General features: G+C 44.0%; 1 protein-coding gene across 6 annotated transcripts in view; it reads left to right on the top strand.

Moving 5' to 3' along the window:
* The window catches only part of cbfa2t3 (CBFA2/RUNX1 partner transcriptional co-repressor 3), a 183,630-nt gene that overhangs the window by 105,908 nt on the left and 56,775 nt on the right, over positions 1-20,947 (top strand). For all 6 annotated transcript variants that reach the window (XM_052028618.1, XM_052028616.1, XM_052028617.1 and 3 more), the window contains one exon: positions 16,189-16,278. In XM_052028618.1, the coding sequence (XP_051884578.1) occupies positions 16,189-16,278 (90 nt within the window). The remainder of the gene's footprint in view (positions 1-16,188; positions 16,279-20,947) is intronic.

The raw sequence follows: 20,947 nt of genomic DNA on the forward strand, positions 1-20,947 counted from the left end.
TGAGTTAGTCTCACTTGCTGCATTTGGCCCATATCCCTCTAAACCTTTCCTATCCATGAACCTGTCCAAGTTGCCTTTTAAGTGTTATTATTGTTTTCACTTCTACCACTTCCTCTGGCAACTCATTCCATATACCCACTACCCTCTGTGAGAAATAGTTGCCCCTCAGTTCCCTTTTAGAATTTTCCCCTCTCACCTTAAACCTAAGCCCTCCAGTTTTAGATTCCCCTACTTGGGGGTAAAAGACTTGTGACCATCCACCTTATCGATGCCACATGATTTTATAAACCTCAATAAGGTTACCCCTCATCCTCCATCACTCCAGGAAAAATAGCCCCAGCATATTCAATCTCTTCTTATAACTCAAGCCCTCCAGTCCCAGCAACATGCTTGTCAATCTTTTCTGTACTCTCTCTAGCTTAATTATATCCTTTCTATCGTATGGCGGCCAGACCGTCACACAATATTCCAGGTGCGGTCTCACCAACATCTTGTACAACTGTAACTTGACTTTCCAACTCTTGTACTGAATGCCCCATCTGATGAAGGCAGGAATGCTATATGCCCTCTTTACCACCTTGTCTACCTCTGTCGCTACTTTCAAGGAACAATGTTCTTGTAACCGTAGGTTTCTGTAGTACAACACTCCTGAGGACCCTGTTATTCACTGTTTACATTCTGCCCCAGTTTAATTTCCCAAAATGCATCTACCGTCCTGCTGTTATCAACCCTCTTGGTCACCTCTCCAAAAAACTTAAATTCGTGAGACCTGATTTCCCACACACAAAGCCATGCTAATTATCCCTAATCAGTCCTTGTCTTTCCAAATGTGGATAGATCCTGTTTCTCAGAATCCCTTCCAGTAACTTTCTCACCATTGACGATACATAGAACATAGAGCAGCACAGCACAGGAACAGGCCCTTCGGCCCACGACATCTGTGCCAACCATGATGCCAAATTAAACTAAACCTATCTGCCTGCACATAATCCATACCCCTCCATTCCCTGCCTGTTCATGTGCCTGTCTAAATGCCTCTTAAATGCCACCATTATGTCTGCTTCCATTACCACTCCTAGCAGTGCGTTCCAGGTACCTACCACTTGCCCCACACATCTCCTTTAAACTTTTCGCCTCTCACCTGGTATTAGTATTGGTATTGGTTTATTATTGTCACTTGTACCGAGGTACAGTGAAAAACTTGTCTTATATACCGATCGTACAGGTCAATTCATTACACAGTGCAGTTACATTGAGTTAGTACAGAGTGCATTGAGTACAGAGTACAAGTAAAAACAGTAACAGTACAGAGTAAAGTGTCACAGCTATAGAGAAAGTGCAGTGCAATAAGGTGCAAGGTCACAACAAGGTAGATCATGAGGTAATAGTCCATCTCGTTGTATAAAGGAACCGTTCAATAGTCTTATCACAGTAGGGTAGAAGCTGTCCTGGTGGTACGTGCCTCAGGCTCCTGTATCTTCTACCCGATGGAAGAGGAGAGAAGAGAGAATGTCCCGGGTGGGTGGGGTCTTTGATTATGCTGGCTGCTACACCAAGACAACGAGAGGTAAAGGCAGAGTCCAAGGAGGGGAGGCTGTTGTCTGTGATGTGCTGGGCTGTGTCCACAACTCTCTGTAGCTTCTTGCGGTCCTGGGCAGAGCAGTTGCCGTACCAAACAGTGAAACATCCAGATAGGATGCTTTCTATGGTGCATGGTAAAAGTTGGTGAGAGTCAAAGGGGACAAACCAAATTTCTTTAGCCTCCTGAGGAAGTAGAGGCGCTGGTGAGCTTTCTTGGCCGTGGCATCTATGTGATTTGACCAGGACAGGCTGTTGGTGATGTTCACTCCCAGGAACTTGAAGCTCTCAACCTTCTCGACCTCAGCACCATTGATGTAGACAGGTGCATGTACACCGCCCCCTTTCCTGAAGTCAATGACCAGCTCTTTTGTTTTGTTGACATTGAGGGAAAGGTTGTTGAAATGACACTATTCCACTAAGCTCTCTATCTCCTTCCTGTACTCCGACTCATCGCTGTTTGAGATACGGCCTACAACAGTGGTATCATATGCAAACTTGTAAATGGAGTTAGAGCAGAATCTGGCCACACAGTCTTGAGTGTATAGGGGGTAGAGTAGAGAGCTGAGGACGCAGCCTTGTGGGGCACCAGTGTTGAGAATAATCGTGCCGGAGGTATTGCTGCCTATCCTCACTGATTGCGGTCTGTTTGTTAGAAAGTCAGGGATCCAGTTACAGAGGGAGGTGTTGAGTCCTAGGTCTCGGAGTTTGGTGACAAGCTTGCTTGGGATTATTGTATTGAAGGCAGAGCTGTAGTCAATAAACAATAGTATAACGTATGTGTCTTTACTGTCCAGATGCTCCAGAGATGAGTGTAGGGCCAGGGAGATGGAATCCGCTATAGACCTGTTTCACCAATAGGCGAATTGCAATGGGTCCAGGTTGTCTGGGAGGCTGGAGTTGATGCGTGCCATGACCAACCTCTCAAAGCACTTCATGATGGTGGATGTCAGAGCCACTGGTTGGTAGACATTGAGGCATGTTACCTTGCTTTTCTTTGGTACCGGGATGATAGTGGTCTTCTTAAAACAGGAGGGAACCTGAGATTGAAGCAGGGAGAGGTTGAATATGTCCTCAAATACTTCTGCCAGCTGATCAGCACAAGATTGAGTACGCGGCCCTGGACACCCTGGGCCAGGTGCTTTCCTCGTGTTCACTCTCCGGAAGACTGACTGAAAGCCATGTCCTCTAGAGTCATACATACATAGATCACTACAGCACAGAAACAGGCCCTTCGGCCCATCTAGTCCATGCCAGTCTGGTTTTCTGCCTAGTCCCATCTACCTGCACCCGGACTATAGCCCTCCATACATCTCTCATCCATGCACCTATCTAAACTTCTCTTAAATGTTACAATTGAACATGCTCATTCCAGACTCGCACCCCCCTCTGAATGAAGTTGTTCCCTGTCATTCCCCTTAAATATTTCACCTTTCACCCTAAACCTTTGTCCTCTAGTTCCAGTCTCACCCAACCTGAGGGGAAAAAAACCCTGCATGCATTCACCCTATCGATACCCCTCACAAGAAAGCACTGCAGATGCTGGAATCTAGATGAAAAAACAACAAGATGCTGACAGAATTCAGCAGGTCAGGTAGCATCCATGGAGAAAAACAGACAGTCAACGTTTCGGGTCAGGACCCTTTATCAGGACCGAAGATAGGAAAAGGGGAAGCCCAATATATAGGAGGGAAAAACAGAGCAGTGACAGGTGGACAAAAGAGGGGAGGCGGGGTGGAGACATGGTGGTGATAGGTAGGTGCAGGTAAGAGATAGTGATAGGCAGATGCAGGGGAGGAGGGTGAGCAGATCCACTGGGGGATGGGTCAAAGGTTTGGAGGCGGGCGCCCCATGGGAGGAGGGGAGGAGGAAAAAATATGCGAGGAGAAAGAGAGAAAGGCTAGGAAAGGGAAGAAAAGGTGGGGGTGGGAGGTTTGATTTACTAAGTGGGAGAAATCGATGTTCATGCCGTTAGGCTGTAAGGTCCCCTTCCCTCCCCCCACGGGGTGTCTGCCTCCATACCTTTGACCCATCCTCAGTGGATCTGCTCTCCCCTGCCCCCCCCACATCTGCCTATCATTTACCTGCATCCACCTATCACCAGCCTGTGCCCACGCCACCTCCCCTCTTTTGTCCACCTATCACTGCTCTGTTTTTCCCTCCTATATATTGGGCTTCCCCCTTTTCCTATCTTCAGTCCTGAAGAGGGTCCTGACCTGAAATGTTGACCGTCTGTTTTTTTCCGCAGTTGCTGCCTGGCCTGCTGAGTTCCTCCAGCATCTTGTTTTTTTATACCCCTCATAATTTTGTATATTTCTGTAAGATCTCCCCTCATTCCCCTGTGATCCAGGGAATAAAGTCCTAACCTGTTCAACCTTTCCCTATAACTCAGGCCCTCAAGTCCCTGCAACATCCGTGTAAATTTTCTCTGCGCTCTTTCAAGCTTATTGAGATCTTTCCTGTAGGTGGGTGAGCAGGTGACTAGTACTGTGGGAAACAGACTCTGACTATCTGCAGAGTATTAGCTGCAAGGAGAGTTTAGACAAATTTGGATTGTCTTCTCTGGAGTGTCAGAGGGGAGATCTGATCGAAGTTGATAAAATTATGAGAGGCGTAAATAGGGGAGATAGAGTCTATGTTCTATATGGTCAGCGTGTTTTTGGTGAGCCGAGGGGCCCATTTCTATGCTGTACAACTCCATGACTCTATGACGAGAAGGATCTGGGGTGATCTAGCAGAGGTCCTTAAAATGATAGAAGGTTTTGACAGAATTAATATATAAAAGTATTTCACTTGTGCAGAAGAGCATAAGATAGTCACCAAAAAAAATCAATAGGGAATATAGAGTAGTGAGAATGTGGTATTTCCACAGGGAATGTTTGAAGTGAACAGTGTAGATGTGTGTAAGAGGATGCTGTACAAGCAAATGAGGGAGAAAGGAATAGAAAGCTTGACTGAGATAAGGGAAAACAGGTAGAAGCTTGAGTGCAGCATGAAACATGGTGTGCACTGGTTAAGCAGATAGCCTTCTCCTGTGCCTCATTTCCAATGTAGTCCTATGTAATAAACATCACCTTTCCAAGGCATCTAGGGAATAAATGTCAGCCTTGAAAGTGATGTTTTTACTCTCAGTTTAGAACTGTGGAATACCAACACTGGGCATAATTTAGCATGAATATGGCATGTAATTGGAAAATGAAGAAGACGTCTGTTGTCAGGCATTGGAATTGGCAGTTGTATAAGAGGCAATGTTCTTCTGAGTTCAGGACTGGGGATAATGTTGCTTTCATCTTTCATCTATATATGTGTATGATAAGACTGTAGCGAAGAATTCTCCCTATCTAACTCAGCCTGTTAGACAGCAGTTTCTGCCATCTCTCTCTTCCACCCACCCCCCCACCCCTCCATCCTCAGTCTCTATTCTTCTTTGACTTTCTCTTTACATTTTTCATTGACTCACAGATTTCTTGTGCTACCTCGGATTGTATTCTGTAGACATTCTAGCTGCATCCAGGAAATGCAGAACATGGCTCAAAGAATCTGTTCACAGCAGTTCTAGTCTCAAATCAGGGGTCACAGTCTTAAAATATGGGTTGACCATTTAGGATAATGATGAGAAGAAATTCCTTCACCCAGAGCCTTCGGAATTCTCAATCTGTGGAATCTTAGAATATTCAAGATGGAGACTGATAGATTTTTGAAATTAAAGGTTAGTGCAGGAAAGTGAAAGATCAGTCATGATCTTATTGAATGGTGGAGCAAGCACCAGGGACCTTCTTCTGCTTTGTATATTCTTGCATTCAGCTCCCAAACTTATTGAGAGCCACGTTGAATAATCGAGATTGATTCAGTCATGTTTATAATCAGCCTTATATAGTACTAGAAAAATAACTTTGAAACTTTACAATGATTTTTGAAATATGCATTGATCATATATGGGATCTCAGTATTTGCCCTTGTCCTTCAGGTCTGAGTACTGAGTCAGAATGTGAACAAAGGCTGTTAGAAATGGGAAATTTAAGCAGAGCATGATGGTGCAGGAGATAATTTCAGGGAAAGGAGGAATGAAAAGAAACATGGTTATGCTAGGGGACAGTATAATCAGGGTAGGTGCCATTTTCTAGAGCTGTGATTAAGAGCCCTGAAGACTGTTGTCAGTCTCCTGCAAGATTTAAGGGGCTGGAGAAGAAGAGAATGAGAAAGGGAAGATCCAGTTGCTGGAGTCAATGTGAGAGCAAGCATTGTAAACAGAATAGGAATCAGGTTCTCTTGAGAGATTTATAGCGTCAGAGTTGTACCAGACAGAAACAGGCCCTTTGGCCCATCATGTCCATGCTGTCCACTGTACCCAATTCAAGTACTTGCCTGGATGCTTCTTAAATGTTGTGAGAGTATCTGCCCTCACCAACCCTTCAGGCAGTACATTCCAGGCTGCAACTACCCTCAGTGTGGAAAAAATCCCCCTCTTACATCTCTAAACCCTCAGCCTCTCACCATAAACCCATACCCTCTTGTCTTAAATACTCCACCATGGGGAGAAAATATTCCTATTATCTTCCCTATCTATTCCCCTCATAATTTTATATGCCTCTATCAAATCATCCCTTAGTCTCCTCTGCTCCAGGGAAAACAAACCCAACCTATCCAGTGTCTCTTATATCTGAAATACTCCACTATAGACAACATCTTCATGGGTCTCCTCTACATCCTCTCTAGCTTAGCTTAATCACATCCTTCTTGTCACGTGGTGACCAGAACTGCACACACTTCTTCAGATGTGGCCTAGCCAATGTTTTCTAAAGTTAAAACATGACATCCCAGCTCTTATATTCTGTGCCACAGCTGATAAAGGCAAGCATCCCCTATGACTTCTTCACCACATTACCCACCTGTGCTGCCACCTTCAGGGATATATGGACTTGTACTTCAGGTCCCTCTGTTCTTCAAAACACTTTGTATAGCCCCATCATTTACTGTGCATGTCTTACCTTTGTTGTCTTCTCAAAGTGCATCATCTCACATTTGTCAGGGTTAAATTCCAGTTACCACTGCACTGCCCAATTTTCCAGCTGATCTGTATCAGGTAGCCTGAGACAACCTTCCTCACTTTCTACAAAACCATCAATATTTGTATCCCCTGCAAACTTTATTATACCTCCTACATTCACATTCAAGTTGTTAATGTATATCGAGGAGCTTGGGCTGAAACTGAAATTCAAAACCTTAACGGCAAAAATCTCGGGACTATTACCCAAGACACAAGTAAATTGGCATAGGTTGCACGGATCAGAAAGTTAAATATGCTGCTCAGAAACTGGTGTGAGGTTAAGGATTTTCAGCTCATGAAATACTAGTTGCATTTTATAGCATGTTGACAATTAAATATTCAAGTATATTTAATGTTTGGAAAGAGATAAAACAGTAAGGAAGGTGGGGTGGCTGTGATGATAAGGATGACATAAAGGCAGTAATGATGCATGACCTTTGCCCTGAAGAACAAGTCGAGAAACAATATAAATAAGATTGAGAGATAATTAGGAACAAAGAAACTGGTTGGGATGCTTACTTCAGTAACTCTGTTGGAGAGAGAATTTATCAAACAACTAAAGTCATGCAGAGAAGGTTATAAACAATGATGAGTGGGGGAAATATAACAGTCATATAGATTGGGCATATCAAATTAGCAAAAAAAATTCAGATGGGTTGCATTCAGGACAGTTTTCTGAAACTAACTATCATAGACCGTGTGCAGCGAGTCAGTATCAACTAGTAATTTCATAGTAATGGATCATCTACAGAAAAATGTAATACGATGGAATTTTACATGCAGTTCAAAAGGAGACAGAAATTGGAAACTAGAGTCTTAAACTTATCTAATTAATTATTTTTATTTATGACGGCTGAATTGGTAAGAAACAATTATTGCAAAATCTGCAACAAATATACATTAAGAAATGAAAATTCCATGAGAAGTAATTCCTCTGTGGTTAATTAAGGAACAGGAGAATATTAATAGAACTTTAAAAAAATAGGCTTCTAATGTTGTCAAGAGTAGTAAGCCCAAGGACTGAGAGGATGTTAGGAAGACATTTGGTAAAGAGTGAGAGTATATGATAGTAAAATAACAAGCAATAGAAACAATGATTGTAAGCAAAGATACATAAGAACATCAGAAATAGGAGCAGGAGGAGGCCATCTGGCCCATCGAGCCTGCTCCGCCATTCAATAAGATCATGGCCGATCTGGCCATGGACTCAGATCCACCTAACCCTATTCCCCATAACCCTTAATTCCCCTACTATGGAAAAATATATCCAATTGTCTTAAATATATTTAATGAGGTAGCCTCATTATACCCTTTAATGAAGTATATCATTCCTCAAGTAAGGAGACCAGAACTGCACGCAGTACTCAAGGTGTGGCCTCACCAGTACCCTGTACAGTTGCAGCATAACCTCCCTGCTCTTAAATTCAATCCCTGGGTAGAGAATTCCACCCATTCACTACTCTCTGGGAAAAGCAGTTTCTCCTCATTTCCATCCTTTATCTATTCCCCAGAACCTTGAGGCTATGTCCCCTAGTTCTAGTCTCACCTAACAGTGGAAACAACTTTCCTGCCTCTATCTTATTTACCCCTTTCATAATTTTATGTTTCTATAAGATCCCCTCTTATTCTTCTGATTTCCAGCGAGTGTAGTCCCAGTAATCTCTCCTCATAGGCTAACCCTCTCATCTCTGGAATCAACCCGGTGAACCTCCTCTGCACCACCTCCAAAGCAAGTATATCATTCCTCAAGTAAGGAGACCAGAACTGCACGCAGTACTCAAGGTGTGGCCTCACCAGTACCCTGTACAGTTGCAGCATAACCTCCCTGCTCTTAAATTCAATCCCTCTAGTAATGAAGGCCAACATTCCATTTGCCTTCTTGATAACCTGTTGCACCTGCAAACCAACGTCATGCGATTCATGCACAAGTACTCCCAGGTCCCTCTGCACAACAGCATGCTGCAATATTTCACCATTTAAATAATAATCTGTTTGTCTATTTTTCCTTCCAAAGTGAATGACCTCGCATTTACCAACATTGTACTCCATCTGCCAGACCCTTGCCCACTCACTTAACCTATCTATATCTCTCTGAAGAGTTTCATGATTTGCTTTCCCACTCAATTTAGTGTCATCAGCAACTTAGATACGCTACACTTGGTCCCCTCTTTCAAATCATTCATGTATATCATGAACAGTTGTGGGCCCAGCAATGACCCCTGTGGCACCCCGCTCACCACTGATTGCCAACCAGAGAAACACCCATTTATCCCAACTCTCTTGCCTTCTGTTGGTTAACCAATCCTCTATCCGTGCTAATACATTACCCCCAACTCCATGCATCCTTATCTTATGGATGTCTTTTATGCAACATCTTATTAAACGCCTTCTGGAAATCCAAGTATACAACATCCACCTGTTCCCCTCTATCCACTGCGCCTCATTATCTCCTCAAAGAACTCCAGTAAATGTGTCAAACAGGACCTGCCCTTCCTGAATCCATGCTGTGTCTGCCTGATGGAACCACTTCTATCCAGATGTCTCGCTATTTCTTCCTTAATGATAACTTCAAGCATTTTCCCGACGACAGGCATTAAGCTAACTGGCCTATAGTTACCTGCCTTTTGCCTACATCCTTTTTTAAACAGTGGCGTGACATTCACTGTCTTCCAATCTGCCGGGACCTGCCCAGACTCCAGAGAATTTTGGTAAATTATCACAAACGCCTCCACTATAATTTCCGCCATTTTTTTCAGTACCCTGGGATGCATCCCATCAGGACCAGGGGACTTGAGGCCTTTAGGCCCACTAGTTTGCTCATCACTACCTCTTTAGTGACAGCGAATGTGTTGAGGTCCTCACCTCCCAACACATCCATAACATCTCTCTTTGGCACGTTAGATGTGTCCACTGTGAAGACCGACACAAAATAGTCGTTCCAGGCCTCAGCCATTTCAACATTACCCAATATTAATTCCCCCTTCTCATCTTCCAAGGGACCTACGTTCACTTTAGCCACCCTTTTCTGCTTTATATAATTATAAAAGCTTTTACTATCTGTTTTTATATTTTGTGCTAGTTTACTTTCATAATCTATCTTCCCTTTCCTTATTGCTTGCTTAGTGGTTCTTTGTGGCTTTTTAAAGTTTTCCCAATCTCCCAGTTTTCCATTACTCTTGGTGACTTTGTATGCATGAGCTTTTAATTTGATGCCTTCTTTTATTTCCTTAGTTATCCAAGGCTGGCTCTCCCCACCCTTACTGTCCTTGCTTTTAACCAGAATATACTTCTGTTGAGCACTGTGAAAAATCTCTTTGAAAGTCTTCCACTGTTCCTCCACTGTCCCACCACACAGCCTGTGTTCCCAGTCTACGCTAGCGAACTCCTCCCTCATCCCGTTGTAGTCTCCCTTGTTTAGACATAATATACTGGTTTTAGAGTGAACTATTGCACCCTCCATTTGTATGAGAAACTCAATCACACTCTGATCACTCTTTCCAAGAGGATCCCTAACTACAAGATCATTAATTTTACCTGTCTCATTGCACAGGACTAGATCTAAGGTAGCATTTTCCCTTGCAGGTTCACTAACATGCTGTTCAAGAAAGCTATCACAGATGCATTCTCTGAAGTCCTCTAAGGACTGCCTCGACCAATTTAATTCGCACAATCTATGTGGAAGTTAAAGTCCCCCAAGACAACTGCCGTTCCATTCATCAAATATTTCTTGGTTTATTGCCTGTGCCACTGTAATGTTATTATTCGATGGCTTATGGACAACTCCCGCCAGTGATTTTTTTCCCTTTACTGTTCCTAATCTCTACCCAGATGGACTCAACATTCTGCTCCTTAGATCTTGTATTGTCTCTCGCTATCGCCCTGATCTCATTCTGAATTAAGAGCGCTACCCCACCTCCCTTACCTTCCTGCCTATCCTTCCGTATTACCTGGTACCCTTGGATATTTCATTCCCACTCACCTCCACCCTGCAAGCAAGTTTCTGTAATGGCCACTAAATCATACCCCTTTGTACTGATTTGTGCCACAAGTTCACTGACCTTGTTTCGAATACTACGAGCATTCAGATAAAGTGCCCTTACACTCATAGTCCTTTTAGAATCTGGTAACCTTTGCATTTGACATTTCTGTCCTCCACTCTTACTTTTCTCTTTTCTAACTTTTGCTCTAGTCTCTGCTTTGCTTCCCTCTGTCTTTCTGCATGGGTTCCCATTCCCCTGCCGTATTAGTTTAAACCCTCTCCAACAGCACCAGCAAACAATTCCCCTGGGACATTGATTCCGGTCCTGCCCAGGTGTGGACCATCCAGTTTTGAACTGGTCACACCTCCCCCAGAACTGGTTCCAGTGCCCCAGGAATCTGAAACCCTCCCTCCTGCACCACTGCTCAAGCCACATATTCATCCTAACTGTGCTGCTATTCCTACTCTGACTGGCACGTGGCACAGGTAGCAATCCTGAGATTATTACCTTTGAGGTCCTACTTCTTGATCTAGTTTCCTAAATTCGTTGATATCCCACAAAAAGACAGGCAGAGCTTGAGTCCATGTGGGTGCCAGTAGGCTACACCTTTGATCCCTCTGTCCCTTACCCCTTTACACCTCTGTCCCTTACCCCTTTACACCTCTGTCCCTTACCCCTTTACACCAAGTTTCCATTTGGTCTACCCTACTCCAACACCTTTCGCTGCCTCACACCCCCCTCCTACCTCTACTCAATACTCCACTTCTCCCCTCTCCCGTGGCCCACTTCCTAATATTGGTGCAATTATTTTCCCTGCAAGAATTTATCTACATACCATCTGAACTAAATTGAAATTGTATCTGCCACCTAACCTGGCAATGCATTCAGAATGCTAATCACTCGTCAAGTTTAAAATAAACATTCTCACATGTTGTTTGTGGTTCATTTGTCAACAAAATAAAATCTGTCCCCCTTAGAGTCATAGAGACATACAGCACAGAATCAGGTCCTTCGGCCCACTGAGTCCGCGCCAACCGTCAACCACCCATTTACACTAATACTACATACATTTTATTTTCCCCACAGTCTCATCTATTGCCCCCAGATTCTACCACTCACTTACACACTAGGGATAATTTACAGTGGCCAATTAATCTATCAACCTGCCATCTTTGGGACTTGGGAGAAAATTGGAGCACCCAGAGGAATCCCCTGCAATCACAGGGAGAACGTGCAAATTCCACACACACAGTACTATTGGTCAAAATTAAATCCAGCTGTCTGGTGCTGTGAAGCAACAGGTCTACCAGGTGCATACTGTGCCATGTTGTCCTGTTACGAAGCTTTAAACCTTTTCTCTCTTTTAAAACCTATTATTATTTTAAATACTTTAATTCCTCTATTACATCTCCTCTTAACCTTCTCTGTTATTTCTGTTAACTGAAGGTACTAAGGGAAATGGCCAAGGTTCAATAATTGTAATCTTTCATCTGTTGAAATGATGTGGTATTTCAAAAGCAAAATACTGGAAATATGTAATAAAACAGAAAATATTAGAGGTGCTCAGCAGATTAGGCAGTTTCTGCGGAGAAAAGATTATTATGACAACTATAGGCTATTTACCCCGGGGAGCCCCAGTTCAGTCTTGAACTCTGGTACTGTCTGTGTGGAACTTGCACATTCTCCCTATGACTGTCTGGATTTCCCTTGGGTGTTCCTGTACCTTCCTACATCTCAAAAATGTGTGGATTGGTAGGTTAATTGGTTACAGTATATTGCTCTAAGTGTGTTGGTGATGGTAGAATCTGAAGAACAGGTTACAGAGAAAACTAGTGGAGGAGACAGATTGCTTTGTGAGCTGGCATAGACTTGATGGGTTGAAATCGTCCCCTTCAATAAGGAAATGTGGAAATTGTTAAATAATATTAAGACAGATAAATCTCCGGGGCCTGACGGGATTTTCCCCAGGCTGTTTTGAGAGGCTAGGGAAGAGATTGCTGAACCGCTGGTAAGGATCTTTGAGTCCTCGTTGTCTACGGGGGTGGTGCCGGAGGATTGGAGGATTGCGAATGTGGTCCCCTTGTTCAAAAAAGGTAATAGGGATAGGCCAGGGAATTATAGACTGGTGAGTCTCACGTCTGTGGTGGGTAAGCTGTTAGAAAGGATTCTAAGGGATAGGATTTATGAACACCTTGAGAATCATGGACTGATTAGGGACAGCCAGCATGGCTTTGTGAAGGGAAGATCTTGCCTCACAAGCCTGATAGAGTTCTTTGAGGAGGTGACCAGGAAGATTGATGAGGGCAGTGTGGTGGATGTGGTTTACATGGATTTTAGTAAGGCGTTTGATAAGGTTCCTCATGGTAGGCTTCTTCAGAAGGTCAGAGGCCAAGGGATCCAAGGAAGCTTGGCTGTGTGGATTAGGAATTGGCTTGCATGTAGAAAGCAGAGGGTTGTGGTGGAGGGAGTGCCCTCGGATTGGAAGGCAGTGACTAGTGGTGTCCCGCAGGGATCGGTTCTGGGACCTCTACTTTTTGTGATATTTATAGATGACTTAGATGAGGGGGTGGAGGGCTGGGTTAGTAAGTTTGCGGACGACACTAAGATCGGCGGTGTTGTGGATAGTGTGGAGGGCTGTCGGAGCTTACAGAGGAATATTGATAGGATGCAGAACTGGGCTGACAAGTGGCAGATGGAGTTCAATCCGGAGAAGTGTGAGGTGGTACACTTTGGAAGGACAAACTCCAGGGCAGAGTACAGGGTAAACGGCAAGGTACTTGGCAGTGTGGAGGAGCAGAGGGATCTGGGGGTTCATATTCACAGTTCGTTGAAAGTTGCCTCACAGGTGGAAAGAGCAGTTAAGAAGGCCAATGGGATGTTGGCTTTCATAAGTCGCGGGATTGAGTTTAAGAGCCGCGAGGTGATGATGCAGCTTTACAAAACTCTAGTTAGGCCACACTTAGAGTACTGTGTTCAGTTCTGGTCGCCTCATTATAGGAAGGATGTGGAGGTGTTGGAGAGGGTGCAGAGGAGATTTACCAGGATGCTGCCTGGATTGGAGAGTATTGAATATGAGGAGAGGCTTAAGGTGCTAGGGCTTTATTCACTGGAAAGGAGGAGGATGAGAGGAAACATGATAGAGTTATATAAAATATTGAGAGGAATAGATAGAGTAGACAGTCAGCGCCTCCTTCCCAGGGCACCAATGCTCAAGACGAGAGGTCATGGCTTTAAGGTTATGGGTGGGAGGTTCAGGGGAGATGTCAGAGGGAGGTTTTTCACCCAAAGAGTGGTTGGTGCATGGAATGCACTGCCTGGGGTGGTGGTGGAGGCAGATACATTGAACAGGTTCAAGAGCTTGTTGGATAGGCATATGGAGGAACGTGAGATAGAGGGATATGCGGGAGGAAGGGGTTAGGTAGTGTGAGGGTGGTCTGATGGACGGCACGACACGGTGGGCCGAAGGGCCTGTTTTGTGCTGTATGGTTCTATGGTTTTAACACCTTTTTCTCTCCACAAATGCTGCCTTATCTGCCGAGTATGCCCATGACATAATGCTCCATCTGAGCTGAATTAGTGCTTTATAACTACCCTAATATTGATTGGGACTTCCTTGTGCCAGAGGCTCAGAAGGACAGAATTTGTTAGGTGCATCCAAGAGGGATATTTGAAACAGTACATAGATAGTCCAACTAGAGGAGAGCCAATACTCGACCTTGTATTGGCCTCCTTGTACTGACCTCTTAGTTAGAAGATTGAGGTTTCAATAGAAGAGCATTTTGGGAATAGTGATCACAACTCCTTAAGTTTCAAGATATTTATGAATAAGTATAAGTCTGCACCTCGGGAAGTGGGGGGAGTGCTAAATTGGGGGAAGGCAAATTACAACATTATTTGGTAAGAACTAGGAGAGGAGATTGGGAGCAGCTGTTATTGGGCAAGTTCACATCTGTCACGTGGGAGCCGTTTAAAGACCAGCTGATCAGAATTCAGGACTGGCATGGTCCAGTAAGGAGGAAAGGAATACAAGGCCAGGTTCAGAAACCTTGCATGATGAGGGATGTTATAAATTCATTCAAAAAGGAAAAGGAAGCATGTAAAATTTAGGAAGCTGAAATTAGACAGGGCCCTTAAGGAATTTGAGAAAATCAGGGAAGAACTCAAGCAGGGAATTAGGAGTGTTAAAAGGGGCAGTGAAATGTCCTTGGTGAGTAGGATTAAGGAAAATCCAAAGGCATTTTATACATATATTAAAATCGAAAGGGTAGCTAGGGAGAGAGTAGGACCACTCAAGGATAAAGGAGGGAATTTATGCTGGAGCCAGACGATGTGAATGAGGTATTAAACAAGTACTTTGCATCAGTATTCACCAAGGACAAGAACATGGAGGATAGTGAAATCAGTGTAGGGTATGCATATAATAAGACCATGAGATATAGGAGCAGAATTAGGCCATTTGGCCCATGAGTCTGCTCTGTTATTCAATCATGGCTGGTCAGATAAAGCATCCTATCTGAATCTTATCTGGATGCATCACAGCTTGCTATGGCAACAACAAAAAAGGAGGATGAGATGTGACTTGATAGAAGTGGACAGTCAGAGACATTTTCCCGGGGCGAAAATGGCTCACACGAGGGGGCATAATTTTATGGTGGTTGGAGGAAGGTATGGGGGGATGTCACAGGTAAGTTTTTTACACAGAGAGTGATGGATACATGGAACGCACTGTCGGCAGAGGTTGTGGAGGCAGATATATTAGGGACATTTAAGAGACTCTTAGATAGGCACATGAGTGATAGAAAAATGGTGGGCTGTGTGGGAAGGAAGGGTTAGATAGACAGAGTAGGATAAAATGTTGGCACAACATCGTGGGCCGAAGGGCCTGTGCTGTGCTGTAATGTTCTATGTTGATTCTCAGGTACAAGAAAGATGTTATTAAGCTGAAAAGAATGCATAAAAGATTTACAAGGATGCTGCCAGAACTTGAGAAACTCGAGTTACAGGGAGAGGTTGGATAGGCTAGGACTTTATTCCTTAGAGCATGGGAGACTGAGAGGTGATCTTATCAAGGTGTATAAAATCATGAGGGGCATAGATAGGGTGAATGCATTCAGTCCTTTTCCCAGAGTTGGGGAATCAAGAACTAGAGGACATAGGTTTAAGGTGACAAGAGAAAGATTTAAGATGAACTTGAGGGCCAAATTTTTTATACAAAGGGTGGTGTCTATGTGGAATGAGCTGCCAGAGGAAGTGGTTGAGGCAGGAACAATAACAACTTTTAAAAGACAGTTGGACAGGTGCATGGATTAGAAAGGTTTACAAGGTTATTGGCCAAACGTTGGCAAATAGGACCAGCTTGGATGGGACAGCTTGGTCAGCATGGACCAGTTGGGCTGAAGGGCCTGTTTCCGTGCTGTATAATTCTATGACTCTCATCTGGCCAGGGTGGGAAACAGCAGTGTTTGCTGTATTCCTGAGTTCAGTGAGAAAAAACGTCAGACTGAATTATTGGTATTGTGTATTAGATATACATCAGCTTTTGGTGATTTGGGACTGATCACAACTTATTTTCATTTATTGCAGAATTCTACCCGGACTATTGAGGAGTTTCACTCAAAGCTTCAGGAGGCAACCAACTTCCCCTTGAGGCCTTTTGTCATTCCTTTCCTGAAGGTAGGGTGCTTTACTGAGAAAGCTGCCTCACTTTATTACTTCTCTGTAGTCCTGATCTCTGGGTATAATCTTTCTGGGGGAATTGTTATCAAGGGAGCAAGAGAGATGTCTCTGTAAAGAATTAAGTATCAGCTCAAGTGCTCTTCTTCACTGACAAATTTACATTTCTTTTGTACCTTTCATAGCCCTAGGCCATCCTAAAGTGCTTTACAATTAGGTATATTTCAAATAGGGATAAAAGGGGAAACGTGGGATAAAACAGGAAACATATGTCTGGAGTCGGAAGAGGTAGGGAGGTCCTTAATGAATATTTTGCTTCCGTATTCACCACTGAAAGAGACCTTGATATTTGTGAGGATGGCGTACAACAGGCTGATACGCTAGGGCATGAGAACATGCTGGAAATTTTGAAAAACATTAGGATAGATAAGTTACAGGGGCCGGATGGGATATATCCAAGGTTATTATGGGAAGCGAGGGAAGAGATTGCTGCGCCTTTGGCAATGATCTTTGCGTCCTCACTGGCCACAGGAGTAGTGCCAGATGATTGGAGGGTGGCAAATGTTGTTCCTTTGTTTAAGAAAGGGAGTAGGGATAACCCTGGGAATTACAGACCATTGAGTCTTACTTCAGTGATGGGCAAATTACTGGAGAAGATTCTTAGAGACAGGATTTATGGGCATTTGGAGAAGCATAAGCTGATTAGGGTCAGTCAGCATGGCTTTGTGAGGGGCAGGTCGTGCCTCACGAGCCTGATTGACTTCTTTGAGGATGTGACAAAGCACGTTGATGAAGGTCGAGCAGTGGATGTGGTGTACATGGATTTTAGTGAGGCGTTTGATAAGGTTCCTCATGGAATGCTCAATCAGAAAGTCAGGAGGCATGAGATCCAAGGAAACTTGGCTGTGTGGATTCAGAATTGGCCCGTCCATAGAAGACAGAGGGTGGTTGTAGATGGAACATATTCTGTCTGGAGGGCGGTGACCAGTGGTGTTCTGCAGGGATCTGTTGTGGGACCCCTGCTCTTTGTGATTTTTATAAATTACTGGATGAGGATTTGGAAGGGTGGGTAAGTTTGCTGATGATATGAAAGTTGGTGGTGTTGTGGATAGTGTAGAAGGTTGTGTAGGTTACAACAGGACATTGATAGGATGCAGAGCTGGGCTGAAAAGTGGCAGATGGAGTTCAACCCAGAAAAGTGTGAAGTGATACACTTTGGAAGATTGAATTTGAAGGCAGAATACAAGGTTAATGGCAGGACCTCTTAGCAGTGTGGAGGAACAGAGGGATCTTGGGGTCCACATCCATAGATCTCTGAAGGTTGCCGCGCAGGTTGATAGGGTTGTTAAGAAGGCGTATGGAGTGTTGGCCTTCATTAGTCAGGGTATTGAGTTCAAGAGCCTCCAGGTAATGTTGCAGCTCTATAGAACTCTGGTTAGATCACACTTGGAGTATTGTGTTCAGCTCTGGTTGCCTCATTATAGGAAGGATGTGGAAGCTTTAGGGAGGGTGCAGAGGAGATTTACCAGGATGCTGCCTGGATTGGAGAGCATATCCTGTGAGGAAAGGTTGCGTGAGCTAGGACTTTTCTCTTTGGAGCGAAGGAGGATGAGAGGTGACTTGATAGAGGTGTACAAGATGATAAGAGGCATAGATCGAGTGGACAGCCAGAGACTTTTTCCCAGGGCGACAATGGCTAACTCAAGGGGACATAACGCACTGTCGGCAGAGGTTGTGGAGGCAGATACATTAGGGACGTTTAAGAGACTCTTAGATAGGCACATGGATGATAGAAAAATGGAGGGCTATGTGGGAGGGAAGGGTTAGATAGATCTTAGAGCAGGATAAAATGTTGGCACAACATTGTGGGCTGAAGGGCCTGAACTGTGCTGTAATGTCCTATGTTCTATGTTAAATGCCTAATTGTAAAGCACTTTAGGATGGCCTGGTAATCAGTAATCAATTTGTGCACAGCAGTCTCCAAGGAACAATGCAACAATTTCGAGGTGAACTGTTTTAGTAATGTTGATTGAGAATAAATATTGGCCAGAATACCAGGGAAAACTCATATGCTCATAAACAGTAGAGTGAGTTGGGGTAAATTGGTCATTTTACATTGGCAGTCATTCGCAGGTAGGGTTAATTGTTGGGGCCTTCACTTGCAATCTATACTAATGCTTGGAAGAGGGAACTGAATATACTGTGGTCAGATTTTCTGATGATATGAAGATAGGTGTGTTACCAAGTTATGCAGAGGACATAAAGAGCTTGTAAACGGATATAGATTGGTTAAGAGAGTGAGCAAGAAGTTGGCAGATGGTCAAAGTCAGAGTCAAGTTTATTGTCATATGCACAAGTCCATGTGTGCACAGGTGCAATGAAAAACTTATAGCAGCAGCATCACAGGCACATTGCATCATATAAGCAGCATTCACAAGAAAAACATAAATTAAACAATTTTTACAAGAAAGATCACCATTAAAACAAAAAAAAACAAGGTCCATTTTAGTGGAAAGTGATCAAGTGGTCATAGTATTGCTGAACTGTAGTGATTAGGGTTGTGCCAGTTGGTTTAAGAACCGACTGGTTGAAGGGAGGTAGCTATTCTTGAACCTGGTGATGTGGGACTTAAGGCTTCTATATCTCCTGCCCAATGGTAGCTGCAAGAAGATGGCATGGCTCGGATGGTAGGGATCTTTGATGATGGATGTCGCCTTCTTGAGGCAGCGCTTCCTGTAGATACTACCAGTGGTGGGGAGGGATGTACCTGTGATGTATTGGACTGAGTCTATTACTCTCTGCAGTTCTTCACATTCTTGCATATTTGAATTGCCATACCAGACCATGATGCAGCCAGTCAGGACACTTTCAGAGGTATATCTGTAGAAGTTTGTCAGAGTGTTCAGTGTCAAGCCAAACCTCCCTAACCTCCTAAGAAAGTAAATACGCTGGCATACCTTCCTTGTGATTGCATCTATGTGCTGGGTCCAGGACAGGTCATCCGATATGTTAACATCCAGGAATTTAAAGCTGCTGCCTCTCTCCACCACCACTCTTCCAATGTTCACTCTCCTTCCCCCTCCTGAAGTCAACAATTAACTCTTTAATTTTACTGACGTTGAGCAAGAGGTTGTTGTTGCGGCACCACTTAATCAGGTTTCCTGTCTTGCTCCTGTATGCTGATTCATCACCAACAGTGGTGTCATTGCCGAATTTGTATATGGCATTGGAGCTGTGCTTAGCCACACAGTCAAGCGTGTATAGAGAATACAGCAGGGGGCTAAGTACACAGCCTTGAGGTGCACCTGTGTTGATGGTCAGCGAGGAGGAGATGTTGTTACCAATCTTTACTGACTGAGGTCTGCCGATGAGTCGAGTATTCAGTTGCAGAGGGAGGTGCAGATACCCAGGTCTTGAACCTTGCTGATGAGTTTGGATGGATGCCTAGCTAGTTGATGAACAGCAGGCTGACATTTGAGTTCCTGTTGTCCAGATGGTCCAGAGCAGGGTGAAGAGCAAGAGAAATCGCATCTGCTATTGACCTGCTGTGGTGGTGGGCTAATTGAAGTGGATCCAGGTTATCTCTGAGGCAGAAGTTGATTCGTACAATAACCAACCTCTCGGAGCACTTTATTACGGTTGATGTAAGTGCTCCCAGACAGTAGTCATTGAGGCAGGTCACCACGCTCTTCTTGGACACCGGTACAATAGATGCCTTTTTGAATAGATGCCTTTCTGAAGATGGTATGTAATGTAGAAAAATATGAAGTTATCCACCTTGGAAGGAAGAATATAAAATCAGATTATCACTTGGAACATTGAACAGTAGGATGCAGGAACAGGCCCTTCAGCCCACAATGTCTGTGCTGACCATAATGCCAATTTAAAATGCACATCTGCCTGCACATGGCCGATATCCTTCCATTCCCCGCTGTTCATGTGTCTGTCTAAATGCCTCTTAAATGTTGCTATTGGATCTTTCTTCCAACACTTTCCCTGGCAGTTGTTTCAACATCTAGTGCTCTCTGTGTAGAAGACCTGCTCTGTAAATCTCCTTTAAAACTTTCCACCTCACCTTAAACCTATGATCTCTAATATCTGACCTTTCCACCATGTGTGAAAAGACACTGACTATCCATTTCTCAAAATTTTATTAACGTATCAAGTTGCCTGTCAGGCTCCAATGCTCCAGAGAAAACATTCCAAGTTTATCTAACCTCTCCTTATAGCTAATACACTCCAATCCAGGGAACATCCTGGTGAAACACACAAAGCACTGGAGGAACTCAGCAGGTCAGGCAACATCTATGGAGGGAAATGAACAGTCAACGATTTGGGTCGAGACCCTGCATCTGGACTTCATCTGGGTCATCTGGACCCAGCATATGTAGTCTCTTGTGTCAAAATCCTGGTGAACCTCCACAGTACACTCTCTAGAACCTCCACGTTCTTCCTGGAATGTGGTGACCAGACTGTACACAGTACTCTAAATATGGCCTAACCAAAGTATTATACAGCTGCAACCTGACTTACTGACATTTATACGCAGAGCCCTGACTGATGAAGGCTAGCGTGCCTTATGCCTTCTTTACCACCCTATCTACTTTGCATTGCCACTGTCAGGAAGCTATGGACTTGCACCCCAAGATTAGAGGGATTAGAAACATCA

Source organism: Pristis pectinata, chromosome 13 (assembly GCF_009764475.1).
Source record: "Pristis pectinata isolate sPriPec2 chromosome 13, sPriPec2.1.pri, whole genome shotgun sequence".
NCBI lineage: Eukaryota > Metazoa > Chordata > Chondrichthyes > Rhinopristiformes > Pristidae > Pristis > Pristis pectinata.